General features: G+C 45.5%; 1 protein-coding gene across 1 annotated transcript in view; it reads right to left on the bottom strand.

The window, feature by feature from the left end:
• Window positions 1–313: 313 nt before the first annotated feature.
• Window positions 314–21,921, bottom strand: part of LOC139380234 (receptor tyrosine-protein kinase erbB-4-like) — a 534,593-nt gene continuing 512,985 nt past the window's right edge. Inside the window, exons 22-30 of the mRNA XM_071122768.1 lie at window positions 8,770–8,925; window positions 5,810–5,885; window positions 5,517–5,663; window positions 4,253–4,350; window positions 3,971–4,141; window positions 2,156–2,372; window positions 1,847–1,981; window positions 1,247–1,335; window positions 314–967 (exon numbers count right to left, since the gene is read on the bottom strand). Coding sequence (XP_070978869.1) covers window positions 314–967; window positions 1,247–1,335; window positions 1,847–1,981; window positions 2,156–2,372; window positions 3,971–4,141; window positions 4,253–4,350; window positions 5,517–5,663; window positions 5,810–5,885; window positions 8,770–8,925 — 1,743 coding nt within the window. The remainder of the gene's footprint in view (window positions 968–1,246; window positions 1,336–1,846; window positions 1,982–2,155; window positions 2,373–3,970; window positions 4,142–4,252; window positions 4,351–5,516; window positions 5,664–5,809; window positions 5,886–8,769; window positions 8,926–21,921) is intronic.

Genomic DNA, 21,921 nt, shown 5'->3' on the forward strand with positions numbered 1-21,921 from the left:
GTAGTACTTCTGTGTAATGTTACTGTAATCCAGTGTAGAGGACATAGACAGACAGAGAGGAGAACATCAGTCCTGGGTTCGTAGAAGGTGGGAGGCTCTCAGCACTATGTCTTATAATATAATATTACTGTAATGTTACTGTAATCCAGTGTCAGTTCAGAAGTGTCAGTCCAGTGCTGGTGAAGGGAACCAGGATTGATACGTAAATATTGTGTGGCTGAGTGAGAGAGGGACTTCCCATCCTCCCCTCCTCCTCCCCTTGTCTTCCACCTTTCCTGGCCCAGACCCTCTTTCCTACTCATCCTCCTCCCCGTTACACCACAGTGTTCCTCTGTCTGTAGGGTGGGGGCGGCAGCACGGTCCCAGGTTTCAGGGCGAACTCTGTCAGGTACTCCTGGTTCTCGGCCACGGCGGGCCGGATGCGGCCGTTCTGCCGGTAGAAGAAGCGCGTGCTGCAGTCCTGCAGGTACTCAGGGTTGTGCAGGGTGGCCTTGGGAGGAAGGCTATGCTGCCAGTACTCTGGATTGTCAAAAGTCTTGTTCTTGTCTTGTCTATTCTTCTTGTCCAACATGATGGTGCCTGTGAGGCCGGGGTGAAGGGGATACCCGGGGTGGGCTAGGTGGGAAAGGTGGCCTGGGTGGGTGCCGGCTGTACCGAGGCCTGGAGGAACAGAGTATCCTGGTTGTGCAGAGACTCCATGGGCGTGGGCTGCCTGGACGCTGTGACCAGGGTTTCCTGCCTGGGAGGTGCCTGATTGACCAGCGGTGAGGCCAGTGGCGCCTGGTTGGCTTACCAGGGTGGCGAGGGCAGGGTTGTGTCCCCCAGTGAACCCATTCTTCTTCAGGGTGTAGTCACTGTAGTCTCCAACTCCGGGGTTGTGGAAGGTGTTGAGGTAGAGGGGCTCGTTGACGTATTCGTCCTCCACTCTGGGGCCAGAGCCTGCCTGTTGGGGGCCGCTGGGAGCCACCTGTCAAGTCAAGTCAAAGTTTAGTCAAAGTGCTTTCAAATAGCTAGATGGTCCATGTTATTACTATCGTATGACAATTCCATGTTTTTGGGTAGTAGATGTCATGAACAAATGACTTAGACTCCTCAGGATTAACAGGTGTCAAAACACACTTTACCAGATAAAAAAAAGAGTAGAAAAAAAGGGGGAAATGTCGATAACAGTAAAAAGAAAACGGTGTATAAATTCAGGAGTGAGCAGTCCATAAGAAATAGTCCTAATATTAATTAAAAAGTTGACCTGATAGGGGTTACAGCTGTCCAGGGTTAGGGCAGCTCCATTCCTCAGACGACTCACGAATGGGTTCTCCTCCACAGGGTTGAGATAGTCTGTTAGAGAGGGGGAAAGAGAGATATATATAGAGAGAGGTTAGAGGCTTTCAAAGGATGAACAGAAGGCTTGCAGTATTTTGATCTTACGGATCTCTTCACTAGCATCTGACATGCCTCTATGTGTGTGTGATGGTGTGTAAGCCTTGGTTTCTACAGCTCTCTGTCTGAATCAAAGGGTGAGAAAGAGAAGGAGAAGATGAAACTTGGAATCTGATATCACCAGGTACACTACATAACAGTACACCCCTCTGGTAACAGACAAGGCTCATTGGAAAGGATCAGAACAGTTCACCTATTTGAGAATTTCTGAACTTTTGTCTTTTGTCTAACTGGATCAGTTACTGCAAAGCTTCAGAACGAAAAGCACCAACATTTACAAATCTAAGTCTTTGGCTGTGGATAAAAGCTATTTCAAGGAAAGACATCATAAACAGTTAAGAAGTGCTTCCTGTAGTACATGGCATCACGTGAGAAAAGGAAAACAATGAATAGTGACACCATGTTGTACCTGAGGTGGCCTTCTCCCTCATGGCGGTCAGGTATCCATCCTGGTCGGTGTCTCCTCTAGCTCCTCTCTCCCCCAGCATGATGGTTGGGTCTGCACTGTAGCGCTGTCCACTGCTGCTCTCCACTGGACCTGAGGCTAAATAATTAGAATAATACCATTTATTTGTATAGGGTTTTTCATTACATAGGAATTTCAATGCTGTACGCAAGCAAATAAAACACAAACAAACAAACAAACAAATATTAAAAATCAACAAAATATATTAAAGCATCAAGGAAGCTAAAATAACAGCGGTAAAAGAGGCGTCACCTGGTGCTCCGTCTGAACCAGGAGGTCCCGCGGGCCGGGGAGTTGCCTGCTTCCTCAGTGTGCCGTTACAGCGCTGGTCCTCGAAGCGTTGGTGCTCCTGGCCGCTACCGCCCTGCCCCCCTGCAGACTGGTCCCCTGGGGACAGGGACAGCACCCGCGGGATGGTCCCCAACATGTTCTCCATATCGAAACTAGGGTCTTGGTACACAAACTGGTTCTGTAGGGAAACAAGGAGAGGTTTAATGTACTGTGCACATTGATGGGCTGTGGGTTCTGCAGGGGCATAAGAGGACACAGGGTTCTAATACATGCTCCTGAGTGTTGGTACTTGTGTTCAAGAGTATTGGTTCAAGGGAGAGTCAGTCTCCTTCATCTCCCTTCTCCCCATGCTCCAACACTCTCCCCCCTCATCCCTCCTTCACCCTCCTCCTCCATCCTCCCCTGTCCTCTCCCCTCCTGTGGTTGAGTGGTCTCTACCCGTCCCCGTCACCTCCTACCCCTCCTGATCTCTCAGTCTCAGCGGTGGTCTGCAGGTGTGTAGTCAGCACTCACTGAGGAGACTCTCTCTCACGCTGTGTACCCTCCACCTTATAGCTACACACTCAGAATCACTCATCCTCTGTCAACTCCTCTCATCCTCCTCTCTTCCTTCTCCTAGACTCAAGAGCTCACACTGTGAACCCTCTACCCTGTAACTATTTCTCCTCTGTCAACTCCTCCCATCGCCTCCTCTGTTGTTCCTCCTCTCGTCCTCCTCATCACCCATAACAACACACTAAATACTGTGGCTCTTGGTTTTACGTAGCCCTACAAGATTCTGTCTGTGTATGTACTGTATGTTGTGGTAATATACACTGCAGTTACATCCTGAGAAGTGGAATCCAATTTCAGTGCAACAGATGAGTCCAACCAACATGGGAAATCAACCAGTCAACACAATGTATACGAAGCAGACATCAGAAGAAAACACTTTAAGGCAGAATTTAAGGGGAGTTTATCATGAAGAGAACACAGGTTGAATGATGGAGTAGCTCAGTGTGATCTTTGTCTTTGGTTGTATACGACTGTGATTAAATATCAAAGGACACTGAGCTTCTAAGTAAAGAAGATAGGGAAGAGAAATAAAATCATTTTTGTAGAATATAATAGAATGTATACTGAGAAGGGCATTCTGTACACAGGTCCTTAACCTGTTGGATGAAGAGGAGAGGAGAGAAGAGAAGAGAAGAGAAGAGAAGAGAAGAGAAGAGGTGAGAGGAGAGGAGAGGAGAGGAGAGGAGAGGAAAAGAGAGGAGAGGAGAGGAGAGGAGAGGAGAGGAGAGGAGAGGAGAGGAGAGGAGAGGAGAGGAGAGGAGAGGAGAAAATAAGAAGAAATAGAAGAGAAGAGGGGAGAGGAGAGGAGAGGAGAGGAGAAAATAAGAAGAAATAGAAGAGAAGAGAAGAGGGGAGAGGAGAGGAGAGGAGAGGAGAGGAGAGGAGAGGAGAGGAGAGGAGAGGAGAAAATAAGAAGAAATAGAAGAGAAGAGGGGAGAGGAGAGGAGAGGAGAGGAGAGGAGAGGAGAGGAGAGGAGAGGAGAGGAGAGGAGAGGAGAAAATAAGAAGAAATAGAAGAGAAGAGAAGAGGGGAGAGGAGAGGAGAGGAGAGGAGAGGAGAGGAGAGGAGAGGAGAAAATAAGAAGAAATAGAAGAGAAGAGAAGAGGGGAGAGGAGAGGAGAGGAGAGGAGAGGAGAGGAGAGGAGAGGAGAGGAGAAAATAAGAAGAAATAGAAGAGAAGAGAAGAGAAGAGAAGAGGGGAGAGGAGAGTGGAGCCTTACCCTGTTGGAATCAACGTGTGTCCTGGGTGTGTATGCCAGCGGTGGGATATTAAAGGCGTGAGGGACCAGGTACTTCTCAGCATCCATCAGATCCTCCAGCTCCTCCTCATCCAGCAGGCTCTGGAAGAACGTACTGTCGTTGGGGCTGGGCAGCTTCATACGGTCATCGCCCTGGAGGGGGAGACATACAAATGACTGTACAGTCATGATATCCACACATCAGAGTGTCATTCACACTACTCCCCGGGATAAGCAGGGGTATAGGAGGGGAAGGTAAGTCACCTGGATGACCAGGTAACGCTGGGGGTCCCGGGCCATCCTACAGAACTCTGCAGCCAGCTCCTTGAACTTGGGCCTGCTGTCTGCGTCTATCATCCAACCTGGAGGGGACAACAAAGAACTTTAGAGATAGAGAACACGGACAAGGTATACTGTAGGAGGATTCCTCAATGCAAAAAAGAGTAAAGGAGAGAAAGAGAGAGAGAGAGAGACACAAAAATACACATACACACCATGCATACTGACGCCACACACACACTCACCACCACATACACTGCTGCTACAGTTTCCATTTCTATTTTATTTTATATATTTATCTTTAAATGGACACGTAAGTGAACATTTCACTGTTAGTCTACACCTGTTGTTTACGAAGCATGTGTCAAATAAAATAACATTTGATTTGATTTTGACCGATTTTATGAGGGAGAGGTTGGCGTGGGTACTACAAATTGGGCAAAGGATCATGGAGGAAGGTGACAGAGGCTGTTGGTCAGTCAGAAACACCCTGGCCCCAATGTGTGAGAGGAGGGCCACAGCAAGAGGAGAGAGGAGGGCCACAGCCAGAGGAGAGAGAGGGGCCACAGCCAGAGGAGAGAGAGGAGCCACAGCCAGAGGAGAGAGAGGGGCCACAGCCAGAGGAGAGAGAGCTGCCACAGCCAGAGGAGAGAGAGGAGCCAGAGGAGAGAGAGGAGCCACAGCCAGAGGAGAGAGAGGAGCCACAGCCAGAGGAGAGAGAGGAGCCACAGCCAGAGGAGAGAGAGGGGCCACAGCCAGAGGAGAGAGAGGGGCCCCAGCCAGAGGAGAGAGAGGAGCCACAGCCAGAGGAGAGAGAGGAGCCACAGCCAGAGGAGAGAGAGGAGCCACAGCCAGAGGAGAGAGAGGAGCCACAGCCAGAGGAGAGAGAGGAGCCACAGCCAGAGGAGAGAGAGGAGCCACAGCCAGCACAGTACAGCCAGGAAACACAAGGGTAGTGCTGGAATGGTGTCTCTGCCTGGACAGGGGGGCATAGTACTATCTGTGATCCTACACTATATGGCTGGGGTCAAAGCAGCATGTGTGTGTGTGTGTGTGCGTGTGTGTGTGTGTGTGTGTGTGTGTGTGTGTGTGTGTGTGTGTGTGTGTGTGTGTGTGTGTGTGTGTGTGTGTGTGTGTGTGTGTGTGAGAGAGAGAGTGAGGCAGAAAGAGAGAGACAGAAAGAGACAGAGCGTGAGAGAGACAGAGAGAGCAAGAGAGAGAGAGCGATAGGTTATACAGGTTAGCTTACATTTGACCATGACCATGTATACATCTATGGTGCAGATGGGAGGTTGGGGAAGACGCTCTCCCTTCTCCAACAGGTCTGGGATGTCCCGGGTCGGAATGCCATCATAGGGCTTCCCCCCGAACATCATCAGTTCCCAAATTGTCACCCCTGAGAAGTGGTGTAAGGTTAAATGTTTTTTTTGCCAAACATAATAGATATATTGGAAATCTTATGATTTCACCTGGGATCTTACTTAACTGTTAAAACACATTGATTGATTGGTTGATTAAATTGATGATATTGCCCAGCCTTACCATAGCTCCACACGTCACTCTGGTGGGTAAACTTCCTGTAGTGAATACACTCCAAGGCCATCCACTTGATTGGCATCTGGAGGTAAAGAGAAACATATATGTTATTGTATTTCATGAGTAATGGCTAATTTATACCCAACGTAAATAGCTTTCACTTAACAGGCATCTGTAAAGAGAAGAATAACTTTTATTTTTTAGCCAACGTTGGAGAACATGAACTGAATAAAAAACAAAGGGCTGGTTTTAAGCCTAGTTTTGGAGTTAAAAACTATTTTCCTGGAGATTTTCAATTGAGCGTGCTATTAAGTCCAGGACAATCAGTCCAAGATGTCTAATTCTGACCCTATATAAATACTACGGATGTATTTGTATCATGTGTGGTTTCCTGTTGTTCCTATGTCCAGGACCCAATTAGAGGAATAGTATACTGTTATAGAGCTGTGTTCAGACCAAGATTGGTCTGAAAAGGGAGTAAAGTTGCTATCTGTTTACTGATCCATTTGGGGTCAACTTAACCTTCACTAAAGCTGTTTGTATGCCATATAGGCCTGTGTGCTAATATGCTGCAAATACTATGCCAACAAGGCAGTTATAGTGGATGTTTACTTGATAAATTAAATATGAATGAAACCCCACTGAGCTAAAATAACTCAAACGAAAAGACAAAAAGACCATTTTATTTCAGCAAAGCCACAGTATCGAGCTCCTGTTGTGCTAAAGCCTTCTAAAACCATCACAAATCTTTGTCAATATGAAAACCCTTTGCCATTTTTGCAGGGTCATTTAAGCATGTTTCAATTGACCCAGGATTTTTCGACGGAAACAGCAGATATAGGATACGTTTTCTAAAGAGCCACAACATTTGTATCCGCTCGACAAGGGATTTTTCTTTTGTCTCATTTTCATCATTGAGACAAATGTTGATGGAAACTGTGTTTTTTGAATAAATTATGATTCCTGAATCATTTGAAAGGTACACGGGGAACGTGATGTCATCACGTAACTATAAAGCTCCACTCCACATTTCATTTTAAAGGCCTACTGCTTTCTAAATATATTCTTCAACTTTATAACAATCATGTTTATTTCCCCGGATTGTTCTGACTTTCAAGAATGCCTAAATTGCTCCGCATTGTTTTCTGGTAGGCTGGCAAGTTTCACCATCCAATTATTTCAGATCTGCAAGTATCACCCCTGCATGCACATAGGCGACACACTGGCACATGGTTAGAATATAGCAAATATGAGTAAATTGTTACTGCATATAAACGCACCCTAGCAGGCAATTGTCGCATCTATTTTCAATGCAAACTTTCTAAATGTCGACAATTAATGGAAACATAGCTAGTGTGATGTTAGAGACCAGAGTAATGTCCCAGATGGCACCCTATTCCCTATTTAGTACACTACTTTTGACTAGAGCCCTATAGTTCCTTGTGAAAAGTATTGCACTACAAAGTGAATTGGGTGGATTTGGGACGCAGAGACAACCCAGTTTAGATGTCTACCCACATTAGTATATCCCATTAGTTATAGTCATATGCTCAGGTTTTTTTTAAATACCCTTTAAAACCTCTTAAGGGTTTTACCCTGAAGCATGGATATGCATTTTCATGATACCATTTGAAAGGAAACACTTTAAAGAATGTGGAAATGTGAAATTAATGTAGGAGAATATAAAATATTAGATCTGGTAAAATATCATTTGTTCCATCATCTTTGAAATGCAAGAGAAAGGCCATACTTTCAGATAGGAGTCTAGGTGTAATATAGATTTTGGCTAACAGATGGCAGCAGTGTGTGTGCAAAGTTTCAGACTGATCCAGCAAAGAATTATATTACTGCACATATATTATATTACTGTATCAAATCTACAAGGAGTTTGGTCAATTGATATATTTTCAAGTACATAACTATAGCGAACATTGAAAAATGCTATGGTAATAAATAATTTAAGTTTACACACTCCCAGGAATGTCATACATGATGGATCATTAGCTTATTCACTAACTTTCCATCTAGATGGCTGGGCGGGTTGGGTGTGGAGTCAGAGTCAGCAGTGGGGTCAAACTGTAGACCCCAGTTCCTACATTTGAACATAAAAATTGATTTTATCAAACAAAACTATGCTACATTTTATCTCTAGGACCCTCAGGATGACAAATCAGAGCATTATTACTGAATGTAAGTACATTAATTACCTTCAGAGTTGAATGTATCAAACCATTTGCTTTGATAAAAGTTTTTTGTTGTTGTGCACTCTCACTCAATGTAATAGCTACTGTTAATTGGTCACTGCAGTTAGATTAACAATAATTTAAGCTTTCTGCCTGTATAAGACATGTCTATGTCCCGGAAAGTTGGCTGTTGTATACAACGTCATTCTAGTCACATTAGCACACGTTAGCAACAACCGTCCCGGTTTAGGGCCACCCATCCCTTAGAGGTTAACAGTATCATGATCATACAATAGAACAAGCTCCAGGGCTTTTTAAAGAGGAGGAGAGGAGAGGAGATAAATTAACCCAGGCAGGAAACAGCACTTTCTCCCCCTGGCCTAAGAGCTGCCCCCCACAGAGAGCTCACAACACAGTGGGATGGGAATCACATCGCAGGAGGCTGGCTGCAGCTTAAATGATTCACTGGGTTATCTTGAGTGTGTCCAAAATGGCACCCTTTCCCTATAAATAGCATTACTTTTGACCAGGGCCCATAGGGATCTGGTCAAAATAAGTGCACTATAAAGGGTTCCATTTGAGAAGCAACCTATTGATTACTTTAAGAGGAGGATGTGTGTGCTATTCACTCAGTACACTAAGGTGAGGGGAATACAATCATCTAAAAGAATAGAAATGACAGAGAACAGACAGAGAGGAGAAAGTAGTAGTGAGTATGAAACAGAGAAAAAGCATAAGGTCATGTTTTTGGAGCATACATTCTCTTTTCCGGGCCATGCTTACCTTGCCCCCGTCAGCATTGTACTCCTTCTCATTGATGTCCAGCAGCCGAGCCAGACCAAAGTCAGTGATCTTGATGTGGTTGGGGGACTTGACCAGCACATTACGGGCTGCTAGGTCTCTGTGCACCAGTCTCCTCTCCTCCAGATACATCATACCCTGCAAAACACACATACACTGTTACTGAACAGTGAGGAAACATTGTCATCATTATTATCATTATCAGAAAAAAGAATAATCATCATCATCATCATCATCATCGTCATCATCATTATTATCACTATCACCATCATTAGCAGTTACAACATCACATATCCTTTGGACAAAAAACTATCACCAATATTATCAGATACGCAAAACTTTAATTGATAATCAAATCATAATTGATTTGACTCTTCAGAAGGAGAATCCATTTCATAACAGTATATTGGCAAAGTTTCATACTTTTATTTGGAACAATTAAATAAGAAGTGTCACACACAATTTAATTAATAGATAGTTTGCAGCGATAACACCCGACTGAGAGTATTTTTTTCTCTGAGAATATCTCATTCCAAAATCATGGGCATTAACATGGAGTTGGTCCTCCCTTTGCTGCTATAACAGCCTCCACTCTTCTGGGAAGGCTTTCCACTAATTGTTGGAACACTGCTGCTGGGACTTGCTTCCATTCAGCCACAAGAGCATTAGTGAGGTTGGGCACCGATGTTGGGCGATTAGGCCTGGCTCCAATTCATCCCAAAGGTGATCGAAGGGGTTAAGGTCAGGGCTCCTTGTAGGCCAGTCACGTTCATCCATACCGATCTCGAAAAAACAATTTCTGTATGGACTTCGCTTTTTGCATGGGGGTATTGTCATGCTGAAACAGGAAAGGGCCTTTTCCAAACTGTTACCACAAAGTTGGATGCACAGAATCGTCTAGAATGTCATTGTATGCTGTAACGATAAGATTTCCCTTCACTGGAATTAAGGGGCCTAGCACAAACCATGACAAACAGCCACAGACCATTATTCCTCCTCCACTATAGATTGGGGCAGGAAGCGTTCTCCTGGCATCTGCCAAACCCAGAACTTACTGCCAGATGAAGCGTAATTCATCATGCCAGAGAACGCGTTTCCACTGCTAAACTCCAGCCGACGCTTGGCATTGTGCATGATGATCTTAGGCTTGTGTGCGGCTGCTCAGCCATGGAAACCCATTTCATGAAGCTCCTGATGAACAGTTCTTGTGCTGACGTTGCTTCCAGAGGCAGTTTGGAACTTGGTAGTGAGTGTTTCAACCGAGGACAGATGATTTTTACGCACTTACGCACTTGGCACTACGCACTCGACTGTTCCGGTCTACCACTTCGTGGCTGAGCCATTGCTACTCCTAGATGTTTCCACTTCACAGCAACAGCACTTACAGTTGACCGGAGCAGCTTTAGCAGGGCAGAAATTAGTCGAACTGACTTGTTGGAAAGGTAGCATCCTATGACGTTGCCACATTGAAAGTCACTGAGCTCTTCAGTAAGGTCATTCTACTGACAATGTTTGTCTTTGAAGATTGACATTTTATACACCTGTCAGCAATGGGTGTGGCTGAAATAGCCAAATCCACTCATTTGAAGGAGTGTCCACATACTTTTGTATATTTAGTGTATCTGCGTGATAAAAATCCAGAAATGTACTTTGAGGAGGAGACAACAATAAGGGGTAATTGATTCAAGTGTGTATGGAGGGAGTGTGTAGCAGAGACCCTATGCATGTCAACGCTGCTATTGTTGTATAGCAGGGTTTCTTCTGTTTCCCTTTGACACTTGAGGTCAGGAGTCCCTGCACCAAGAAAAACATGTAGATAAAGCTATATATCTGAGCTGTTTACCCAAAACAGTCTTGCAGACTGAAGTTCAATGTAGAGATAAAAAAATCTATACAAATTTGTTCATCCTTAGTCTTCATATTAATTTTATATAATTCAGCCAGCCCCGATGTTTCAGCTCCTATCACCATCCCTCCAACACAGCAACACTGTCCCCTCGAGTCCTGGGAGGAGATTTAAATGTGAGTGTGAACTGATCTGAAAACTGAGGAGCACAGTTTCTGGAAGAACTAAAGAACAACAAAGAGAAAAATCAAGAACTTCAGCAGCCCACACACACACTGAGAGGGTCCTGAGTTTGATAGCAGAGCAAAATCCACAGACCGGCCCTGCCACATAGCAATGAAAGGATATTCAATCCCAAAGCCACAGCAGGGGCTGGGTTAATATCGCCAGTGCTATAGAACTATAGTCCTCATTGTACATCGCTACAAGATTACCCCAGCCTATGAACAATAAGAAAAACAAATTCACCTATTTAAGTTGGTCTCAGAGTAAGAGAAGGTACTTTGGGGCGAAGTAACAAGAGAACAGAGAATAGGCCTTATTTGAAATCATAACAAATTGGATTTAGTTGAATGGGGGGGGGGGGGGGGGGGTTGGCGGAGGAAGAGGAGGAGGAGGGGGGAGGTGGTATAAGAGGCGAGATAAAAATGGTAAGGCTATAATTACTCCGGCTCATTTGGGCCATCTCGGGAGAAAGAAGAAAACACCATGACAGAACTGCCCATCTCCCCCACACCCATTTATTTTAAACTTTCGCTCTTTCTCTTTTCTCTCTTTCTCCCTCTCTATCTCTCTCTCTTTATCTCTCCCTATCTCTCAATCTCTCCCCATCCCTCTCTCTCGCTCTAAGCGGGGGTGGAGGGGGGTATTGAAGAGGAGTTTGAGACAGGCCTTCCATACCAACAGGCACTGCAGAGAAAAGAGGGAAAGCATTCTGCAAAGAGAGAAAGAGAGAAAGAGAGAAAGAGAGAAAGAGAGGGAGATATAGATAGAGGCGAAGGAAGAGCAGTGTGGAGGAAGAGCGGTGTGGAGGAAGAGCAGTGTGGAGGCAGAGCAGTGTGGAGGAAGAGCGGTGTGGAGGAAGAGCAGTGTGGAGGAAGAGCGGTGTGGAGGAAGAGCAGTGTGGAGGAAGAGCGGTGTGGAGGAAGAGCAGTGTGGAGGAAGAGCGGTGTGGAGGAAGAGCAGTGTGGAGGAAGAGCGGTGTGGAGGAAGAGCAGTGTGGAGGAAGAGCGGTGTGGAGGAAGAGCAGTGTGGAGGAAGAGCGGTGTGGAGGAAGAGCAGTGTGGAGGAAGAGCGGTGTGGAGGAAGAGCAGTGTGGAGGAAGAGCAGTGTGGAGGAAGAGCGGTGTGGAGGAAGAGAAAGAGAGAGTGAAAAATAAAGAAAAAAGAGAGAGAGGGGGAGATAGAGGAGAAGGAAGAGCGGTGTGGAGGAAGAGCAGTGTGGAGGAAGAGCAGTGTGGAGGAAGAGCAGTGTGGAAGAAGAGCGGTGTGGAGGAAGAGCGGTGTGGAGGAAGAGCAGTGTGGAGGCAGAGCAGTGTGGAGGAAGAGCAGTGTGGAGGAAGAGCAGTGTGGAGGAAGAGCGGTGTGGAGGAAGAGCAGTGTGGAGGAAGAGCAGTGTGGAAGAAGAGCGGTGTGGAGGAAGAGCAGTGTGGAGGAAGAGCAGTGTGGAGGAAGAGCAGTGTGGAGGAAGAGCAGTGTGGAAAGAGCGAAAGAGAGAGTGAAAAATAAAGAAAGAGAGAGAGAGCAGGAGATAGAGGAGAAGGAAGAGCAGCATGGAAAGAAAGAGAGTGGGTCAATAGGAGTTGATGTTCTCCATTACATATGCCGAATTGAAATGATGTGATAGCCCTCGTATAGGGGATGTGTCTGCTATGATACAATATATCACGTTCACACAGGCACACAAGTGATCACACACGCACACAGACATCCACGATAATCCCTGCCATATCCTAACGTTCTTTGAACCCTGTCACCCATCCATCTGAAACGAAAGCAGGCTGTCAGAGTGGGAGTCTATCCTCTGCTCCTCTGTGCTGTCGATCCACTACAGACCCTCTCTCTCTTGCTCTCTCTCTCCTTCACTCTCCATCTCTTTCTCTCTCCAGCTCTCTCCTTCTCTTTCCACCCCCTCTCTCCCTTTATCTCTCTCTCTTCGTGTTTCCCCCTTTAACACAGCTCAGATTCAGTGTGATGAATGGCTCAGCATTAATTGTCCATTAAAAGTCAATTACCTGTGGATATGGAAGGCTAAACACAGAGGTGGGAAAGGGAATGGCTCTGTTCTGACGCAGGCAGACGACTATCAGAAATATGGACACTGCTTGGCTCTCTGTGTGTTCTTTGGAGGAGGGAAGGAGGAAGGTAGGAAGTTAGGAAGGGAGGAATAGAGAAATGGAGAAAGAGTGAAGAGGATTTGGGGTATAGGAGAGGTTGTGAGTGTGGTGTGGTGGAGGGGTAGGTGTGTGAGTGCTTCGTTAAGTGTATTTTTGCATGTGTGTGACTGACTAACTGTGTGTGTGTGTGTGTGTGTGTGTGTGTGTGTGTGTGTGTGTGTGTGTGTGTGTGTGTGTGTGTGTGTGTGTGTGTGCATACATGAGTGCGTGCGTGTGTGCGTGTGTGTGAGACTGTGAGAGTGTGTGTTTCACTGACTAACTGTGTGTGTGTGTGTGTGTGTGTGTGTGTGTGTGTGTGTGTGTGTGTGTGTGTGTGTGTGTGTGTTCAGTGGCAGCCAGCTGGTGTGCGTGATGCTGACGGGTCCTGACAGAGTCTTATTTGAACATACATCTCTTGCTCTCTGTAATCTCCTACATTTTCAAGACAATTAAGCAGTGGAAGGAAAATGGAAGGCTTGCCAATTCTTTAATGTTAATTACCTATCACAAATGAGAGTGTGTGTGTGTGTGTGGGGGCAAGGAACAGGAAATGAAATGGGACAACAGTGTGTGTGTGTATGAGTGAGGGGAGTGTGTGTGTTATGGCAGAGTGAGGGGAGAAAGGAGAAGAAGGGAAGCAGGTTCTAATGCTTTCAGCTAAACCCCAGCAGAAGATAAACACATACAGTGGACAGGCAGAGGAGACAGGACACAGTGGTGGAGGGTGCATGCATGGTTCAGTGTGTATGCGTGTGTGGTGTGTGAGTACATGCATGCGTGTGTGTTCTATGCACAGGACGTGGTGGTAGTCTAGTGTCTTAGGATGTGCTGGTAGTATCTCTCTGGGGCCATCCGTTACCAGCCCACATAGATAAGTCACTCAGAAACTACTCAGACCTCACCTATGATTATTTTAGCAATAAGGCAAAGGGGTGTTTTATACAGCCAATATACCACGTTTGAAGGCAAAACGGAGTGCCTGGATATATACCACAACCCCTGAGGTGCCTTACTGCTATTATAAACTGGTTACCAATGTAATTAGAGCAGTAAAAATAAATGTTTTGTCATACCCATGGTATATGGTCTGATATACCACGGCTGTCAGCCAATCAGCATTCAGGGCTCGAACCACCCAGTTTATAATTATGTTTATATCACAGACACAGACAAAAGCTGAATCAGCGAGGCTGCCTTCAAATGCATTCTGTCGGGAGTAATTTAGCAGAGGTAGGGGAATACAATGAGGGAGGAGAGGAGAACAGAGGAGAGGAGAACAGAGGATAGGAGAACAGATGATAGGAGAACAGAGGAGAGGAGAACAGAGGAGAGGAGAACAGAGGAGGGGAGAGGAGAGGAGAACAGAGGAGAGGAGAATAGAGGATAGGAGAACAGAAGAGAGGAGAATAGAGGAGAGGAGAACAGAGGAGAGGAGAACAGAGGAGAGGAGACTAGAGGAGAGGAGAACAGAGGAGAGGAGAACAGAGGAGAGGAGAGGAGAACAGAGGAGAGGAGAACAGAGGAGAGGAGAACAGAGGAGAGGAGAATAGAGGAGAGGAGGGGAGAGGAGAGGAGAACAGAGGAGAGGAGAATAGAGGAGAGGAGAACAGAGGAGAGGAGAAGAGAGGAGAGGAGAATAGAGGAGAGGAGAACAGAGGAGAGGAGAATAGAGGAGAGGAGTACAGAGGAGAGGAGAATAGAGGAGAGGAGAACAGAGGAGAGGAGAATAGAGGAGAGGAGAACAGAGGAGAGGAGAGGAGAATAGAGGAGAGGAGAATAGAGGAGAGGAGAAGAAAGTAAAACAGATCTGAGGAGAACAGAGGAGAGGAGAACAGAGGAGAGGAGAATAGAGGAGGGGAGGGGAGAGGAGAGGAGAACAGAGGAGAGGAGAGAGAGAGGAAGAGGAGGGGAGGGGAGAGGAGAGGAGAACAGAGGAGAGGAGAACAGAGGAGAGGAAAACAGAGGAGAGGAGAATAGAGGAGGGGAGGGGAGAGGAGAGGAGAATAGAGGAGAGGAGAACAGAGGAGAGGAGAGGAGGGGAGGGGAGAGGAGAGGAGAACAGAGGAGAGGAGAATAGAGGAGAGGAGAACAGAGGAGAGGAGAATAGAGGAGAGGAGAACAGAGGAGAGGAGAATAGAGGAGGGGAGGGGAGAGGAGAACAGAGGAGAGGAGAATAGAGGAGAGGAGAACAGAGGAGAGGAGAATAGAGGAGAGGAGAACAGAGGAGAGGAGAACAGAGGAGAGGAGAACAGAGGAGAGGAGAATAGAGGAGGGGAGGGGAGAGGAGAGGAGAACAGAGGAGAGGAGAGGAGAATAGAGGAGGGGAGGGGAGAGGAGAACAGAGGAGAGGAGAACAGAGGAGAGGAGAATAGGGGAGGGGAGAGGAGAACAGAGGAGAGGAGAACAGAGGAGAGGAGAATAGAGGAGAGGAGAACAGAGGAGAGGAGAACAGAGGAGAGGAGAATGGAGGAGGGGAGGGGAGAGGAGAGGAGAACAGAGGAGAGGAGAATAGAGGAGGGGAGAACAGAGGAGGGGAGAGGAGAGGAGAAGAAAGTAAAACAGAGCTGAGGAGAACAGAAGAGAGGAGATCAGAGGAGAGGAGATCAGAGGAGAACAGAAAAGAGGAGAGGAGGACAGAGGAGAGGAGAATAAAACAGAGGAGAGGAGAACAGAGGAGAGGAGAACAGAGGAGGGGAGAACAGAGGAGAGGAGAATAGAGGAGGGGAGGGGAGAGGAGAACAGAGGAGAGGAGAACAGAGGAGAGGAGAATAGGGGAGGGGAGAGGAGAGGAGAACAGAGGAGAGGAGAACAGAGGAGAGGAGAACAGAGGAGAGGAGAATAGAGGAGGGGAGGGGAGAGGAGAGGAGAACAGAGGAGAGGAGAATAGAGGAGAGGAGAATAGAGGGGAGGAGAACAGAGGAGAGGAGAACAGAGGAGAGGATAATAGAGGAGAGGAGAACAGAGGAGAGGAGAATAGAGCAGGGGAGGGGAGAGGAGAGGAGAACAGAGGAGAGAAGAATAGAGGAGAGGAGAACAGAGGAGAAGAGAATAGAGGAGGGGAGGGGAGAGGAGAACAGAGGAGAGAACAAAGGAGAGGTGAACAGAGGAGAGGAGAATAGAGGAGGGCAGAACAGAGGAGGGGAGAGGAGAGGAGAAGAAAGTAAAACAGCGCTGAGGAGAACAGACGAGAGGAGATCAGAGGAGAGGAGATCAGAGGAGAGCAGAAAAGAGGAGAGGAGGAAAGAGGAGAGGAGAACAGAGGAGAGGAGAACAGAGGAGAGGAGAACAGAGGAGAGGAGAACAGGGAAGAGGAGAACAGAGGAGAGGAGAACAGAGGAGAGGAGAATATAACAGAGGAGGGGAGAACAGAGGAGGGGAGAACAGAGGAGAGGAGAACAGGGAAGAGGAGAACAGAGGAGAGGAGAACAGGGAAGAGGAGAACAGAGGAGAGGAGAATATAACAGAGGAGAGGAGAACAGAGGAGGGGAGAACAGAGGAGGGGAGAACAGAGGAGAGGAGAACAGGGAAGAGGAGAACAGAGGAGAGGAGAACAGGGAAGAGGAGAACAGAGGAGAGGAGAACAGGGAAGAGGAGAACAGAGGAGAGGAGAACAGAGGAGGGGAGAACAGAGGAGGGGAGAACAGAGGAGAGGAGAATAGAGGAGGGGAGAACAGAGGAGGGGAGAACAGAGGAGGGGAGAACAGAGGAGAGGAGAACAGGGAAGAGGAGAACAGAGGAGAGGAGAATATAACAGAGGAGAGGAGAACAGAGAATAGGAGATCAGAGGAGAGGAGAACAGGGAATAGGAGATCAGAGGAGAGCAGAAAAGAGGAGAGGAGAACAGAGTAGAGTAGAACAGATAAGAGGAGAACAGTTTTCAACATGCTGACACTTCCTAGAGTGATTATTTTACTAGAGCCACATACAGAGACACACACAGGCTTACACTAATGCGTGCACACAGACACACACACACACAAACACACACAACCACACACATACACAAGACCTCACAACAAAACACTGACAGAACACTATAATCTATATCCAAGTGGCTCAATCTCTCCTCTCTTTGTTGTACGATGCTCTTCATTACGGTACAATTCAATTCTAATGCTATTAACAACCTTCTCTCTCTTCCTCTCTATTGCTCTCTCTCTCTCAATCCAATTCAGTAGACTTTATTGACATTGCAAGTTAAATTAGTTACATTGTCAAAGTATACTGTACATATAAGAAAAACTGGTAGGACCAACAGCAATAAGACATCAATAATAATAGTACTAGTGGAAATGGGATTACCATCAACAGCAACAACAATATTAATGAGAATAACAATACATTTAAGCAATAATGTAGACCAGTCTCAACATGACTGTGAAGTCACATGACATCGTATGAAAGACAAAACAAAACCAAAATTGCACTTTTTACTGGCTGTCCCTCAGGTTCTCGCAGGAAGCATGTTGGCTTTTCACCCAATAAATATTACATATAAAAAAGAATAAAGACATTTCAAATGCAAATAGTTAAAGTACAAAAGGGGAGATAAATAACCATAAATATAGGTTGTATTTACAATGTATTTACAATAACCATAAATATAGGTTGTATTTACAATGTATTTACAATAACCATAAATATAGGTTGTATTTACAATGTATTTACAATAACCATAAATATAGGTTGTATTTACAATGTATTTACAATAACCATAAATATAGGTTGTATTTACAATAACCATAAATATAGGTTGTATTTACAATGTATTTACAATAACCATAAATATAGGTTGTATTTACAATGGTGTTTGTTCTTCAAATTCTTTGTGGGTGGGTCACCCTCTCTCTCTCTCTCTCTCTCTCTCTCTCTACCTCTCCCTACCTCTCTCTCTCTCTCTCTCCCTCTCTCTCTCTACCTCTCCCTACCTCTCTCTCTCTCTCTCTCTCTCTCTCTCTCTCTCTCTCTCTCTACCTCTCCCTACCTCTCTCTCTCTCTCTACCTCTCCCTACCCCTCTCTCTCTCTCTCTCTCTCTCTCTCTCTACCTCTCCCTACCTCTCTCTCTCTCCCTCTCCCTACCTCTCTCTCTCTCTCTCTCTATATATATATATATATATATATATATATATATATATATATATATATATATATATATATGACTTGTGGAGGCTGGGCCAGAGATCACTGATTACAGCCGGCTTTATGATGCTCCTGCTCCACATACTATGTATCCTGTGTGTCTACTTCAAAGGGATGAAAAATCAATGCACACATTGGCCATTAATACAATTTATTCTATGATAATAAAACAGACAGGATCGGTGGCTGTGGATGAATATGACACCCCATTCCCTACATAGTGCAGTACATCAGACCGTGGCTCTGGTCAGGTCAAAACAGGACGGCATCTGTATTGTGTGATATAGTGGCTATAAAATCAAATCCTGAAATCAAATCCAAGTTTATTGGTCACGCACACAGTTGAGCAAAATATGTTATAGTGGGTGCAGCAACATGTTTGTGTAACTAGCTCCTAAAAGTGCAGTACAAATGTCAAACAAGTACCCGTGCGTGTGCACAGTACACTTCATCGTGTGTGTGTGTGTGTGTGTGTGTGTGTGTGTGTGTGTGTGTGTGTGTGTGTGTGTGTGTTTGCGTTGGTCCCAATGTGTTCAAGTCTGTATGTGTGTGTGTTTGTGTACAGGAGCAAGCATGCATGTGTGTGTGTGTGCTGTAAATATACCATAGTTGATGTGGTAGAAACTGCAGGAAGCATTCATCAGAGAGACTACATGTATATAGGCAAGCCTCTCTCTCACAGCACTAACACGATCTGGGAACAGACAAAGGTCCCAAATGGCACCCTATTCCTTTTATAGTGCACTACTTTTGACCAGGGCCCTAAATAGAATAGGGTGCAATTTGGGACGCATGGGAATTGTTGATCTGGGCTCTGCCCCATAACTTTGTTTGGTAAATGCATTCTACTATTGAGCTGAAGCTCAAAATGAATTGAAAGTCTTCCCGTTTTATTATTATAGCATTATTGGTTCCCTTTTGTTGCTGCTTCTGCTCAATTTGACTTATTCAATTTATTGCATTCCTTTATCTTTTCAACCTTATACATTGTACAGTATAACTATATTATTTGCAAAGAATGTACCATATAATACAGTATATATCTCAATATTGCATTTTAAGCTGAGGTAATTCCTTATGATAAAATTCTATCTCCATGTCAATGTCATTGACAATAAAATACATACAACAATTTTCTTGACTACACAGTGCATGTGGAAAGTATTTAGACCCCTTGACTTTTTCCACATTTTGTTACGTTACAGCCTTATTCTAAAATGGATTAAATCATTTTTTCCCCCCTCATCAATCTACACACACTACCCCGTAATGAAAAAACAATTTTGCAACAAAAGAAAGTTAAGAAAAGGACATTTTTACATTCTTGTCGTGATGTGTGTTTTGTTCTATATTTATATTTTATTTTAATCCCCCCTCCCCACAGGGGGCCTTTTGCCTTTTGGAAGGCCGTCACTGTAAATAATAATGTGTTATTAACTGACTTGCCTAGTTAAATAAAGGTTAAAAAAAATTAAAAAATAACTATTCAGACCCTTTACTCAGAACTTTGTTGAAGCGCCTTTGGCAGCGATCACAGCCTCGAGTCTTCTTGGATATGACGCTACAAGCTTGGTACACTTGTATTTGGGGAGTTTCTCCCATTCCTCTCTGCAGATCCTCTCAAGCTCTGTCATGTTGGATTGGGAGAGTAGCTGCACAGTTATTTTCAGGTCTCTGCAGAGATGTTAGATCGGGTTCAAGTCCGGGCTCTGGCTGGGCCACTCAAGGACATTCAAAGACTTGTCCCGAAGCAACTCCTGCGTTATCTTGGCTGTGTGCTTAGGGTCGTTGTCCTGTTGCCTTAGTGCTCTGGAACAGGTTTCCATCAAGAATCACTCTGTACTTTGCTCCGTTCAGCTTTCCATCGATCTTGACTAGTCTCCCAGTCCCTGCCGCTGAAAAACATCCCCACAGTATGATGCTGCCACCACCATGCTTCACCGTAGTGATGGTGCCAGGTTTCCTCCAGATGTGACACTTGGCATTCAGGCCAAAGAGAGAGAGAATGTTGTTTTTCATGGTCTGAGAGTCCTTTAGGTGCCTTTTGGCAAACTCCAAGAGAGCTGCCATGTGCCTTTGACTGAGGAGTGGCTTCAGTCTGGCCACTCCTCAGTAAAAGGCCTGATTGGTGGAGTGCTGCATAGATGGCTGACCCTCTGGAAGGTTCTCCCATCTCCACAGAGGAACTCTGGAGCTCTGTCAGAGTGATCATTGTGTTCTTTGTCACCTCCGTGACCAAGGCCCTTCTCCCCCGATTGCTCAGTTTGGCCAGGTGGCCAGCTCTAGGAAGAGTCTGGTGGTTCCAAACTTCTTCGACTTATGAATGATGGAGGCTGGGCGTCCCGAGTGGCGCAGCGGTCTTAGGCACTGCATCACAATGTTGCGTTGTCACTACAGCCTGGGGTTCGATCCATATTGCAGCGAGCAATTGGCCCAGAATCGTCCAGGTTAGGGGAGGGTTTGGCCGGGAGGGGCTTTGCTTAGTTCATCACGCTCTAGCGACTCCTTGTGGCGGGCCGGGGAGTTGCAGACTGACTTCGGTCGTCAGTTGAACGGTGTTTCCTCCGACACATTGGTGCAGCAGGCTTCTGGGTTAAGCGAGCGGGTGTTAAGTGCGGCTTGGCGGGTCATGCTTTGGAGGACACATGACTCGACCTTCGCCTCTCCCAAGCCCGTTGGGGAGCTGCAGCGATGAGACAAGATTGTAATTATGATATTGGGTTGAAAAAGGGTACAAATTACAAAAATATATATTTTTAAATTCAATAAAATAAATGATGGAGTTTGTGTGTTATTAGGGAACTTCAATGCTGCAGAAATATTTTGGTTACTTTCCCCAGATATGTGCCTCAACACAATCCTGTCTTGGAGCTCAACGGACAATTCCTTCAACCTCATGGCTTGGTTTTTGTTCTGACATGTACTGTCAACTGTGGGGCCTTATATAGACAGATGTGTGCTTTCCAAATCAATTGTGTCCAATCAATTGAATTTACCACAGGTGGGCTCCAATCAAGATGCAGAAACAGGATGCACCTGAGCTCAATTTCGTGTCTCATGGCAAAGGGTCTGAATACTTACAGTATATGTAGGGTTTACCGTGAATGCAGTCTCAACGAACACGGGACCATTGCCTTTAAATCGCACTGTAGCACAGAACGTCTGCAATATGGCTTGAATCGAGCACTGAGAGTCAGAAACCATAGAAATAGAATGACTATGGACAAAATCATGTAAATAAATCTATTAGAAGGGACATCTTTGGACAAAATCATAGAAAGATAATGACTGGAAGGTAAATCTATCGACAAAACCATATAAATAGAATGACGAGACATCTATCGACAAAACCATAAAAATAGAATATAGAGTTCTAATATATGGGCAAAACACCCCACAGAATACCTTTGTGTCTGCTCTTTCTAAGGGCTCAATTCATTCAAATCCACTTCAACCAACATCCGCATAGTGGGTTGTTTAATGTGTTGGTGGTGGAACTAAGTTAGTGCTGTCAAATCCACAAGTGGCTCCCGGCATTATACCTGAAGCGGACATGAAGCGGACAAGAAATGTGTGGAGGGGTTGAAAAACGAGTTTTAATGACTTCAACCTAAGTGTATGTAAACTTACGACTTCAACTGTATGTAAGTAAGCTATTTCTGTTTTCACTTTGTCATTATGGGATACTGTGTGTAGATTTATTTTTATTTAATCAATTTTAAAATAAGGCTGTAACGTATCAAAAGGGGAAGGGGTCTGAATACTTTCCGAATG

This window comes from Oncorhynchus clarkii, chromosome 22, assembly GCF_045791955.1.
Source record: "Oncorhynchus clarkii lewisi isolate Uvic-CL-2024 chromosome 22, UVic_Ocla_1.0, whole genome shotgun sequence".
NCBI lineage: Eukaryota > Metazoa > Chordata > Actinopteri > Salmoniformes > Salmonidae > Oncorhynchus > Oncorhynchus clarkii.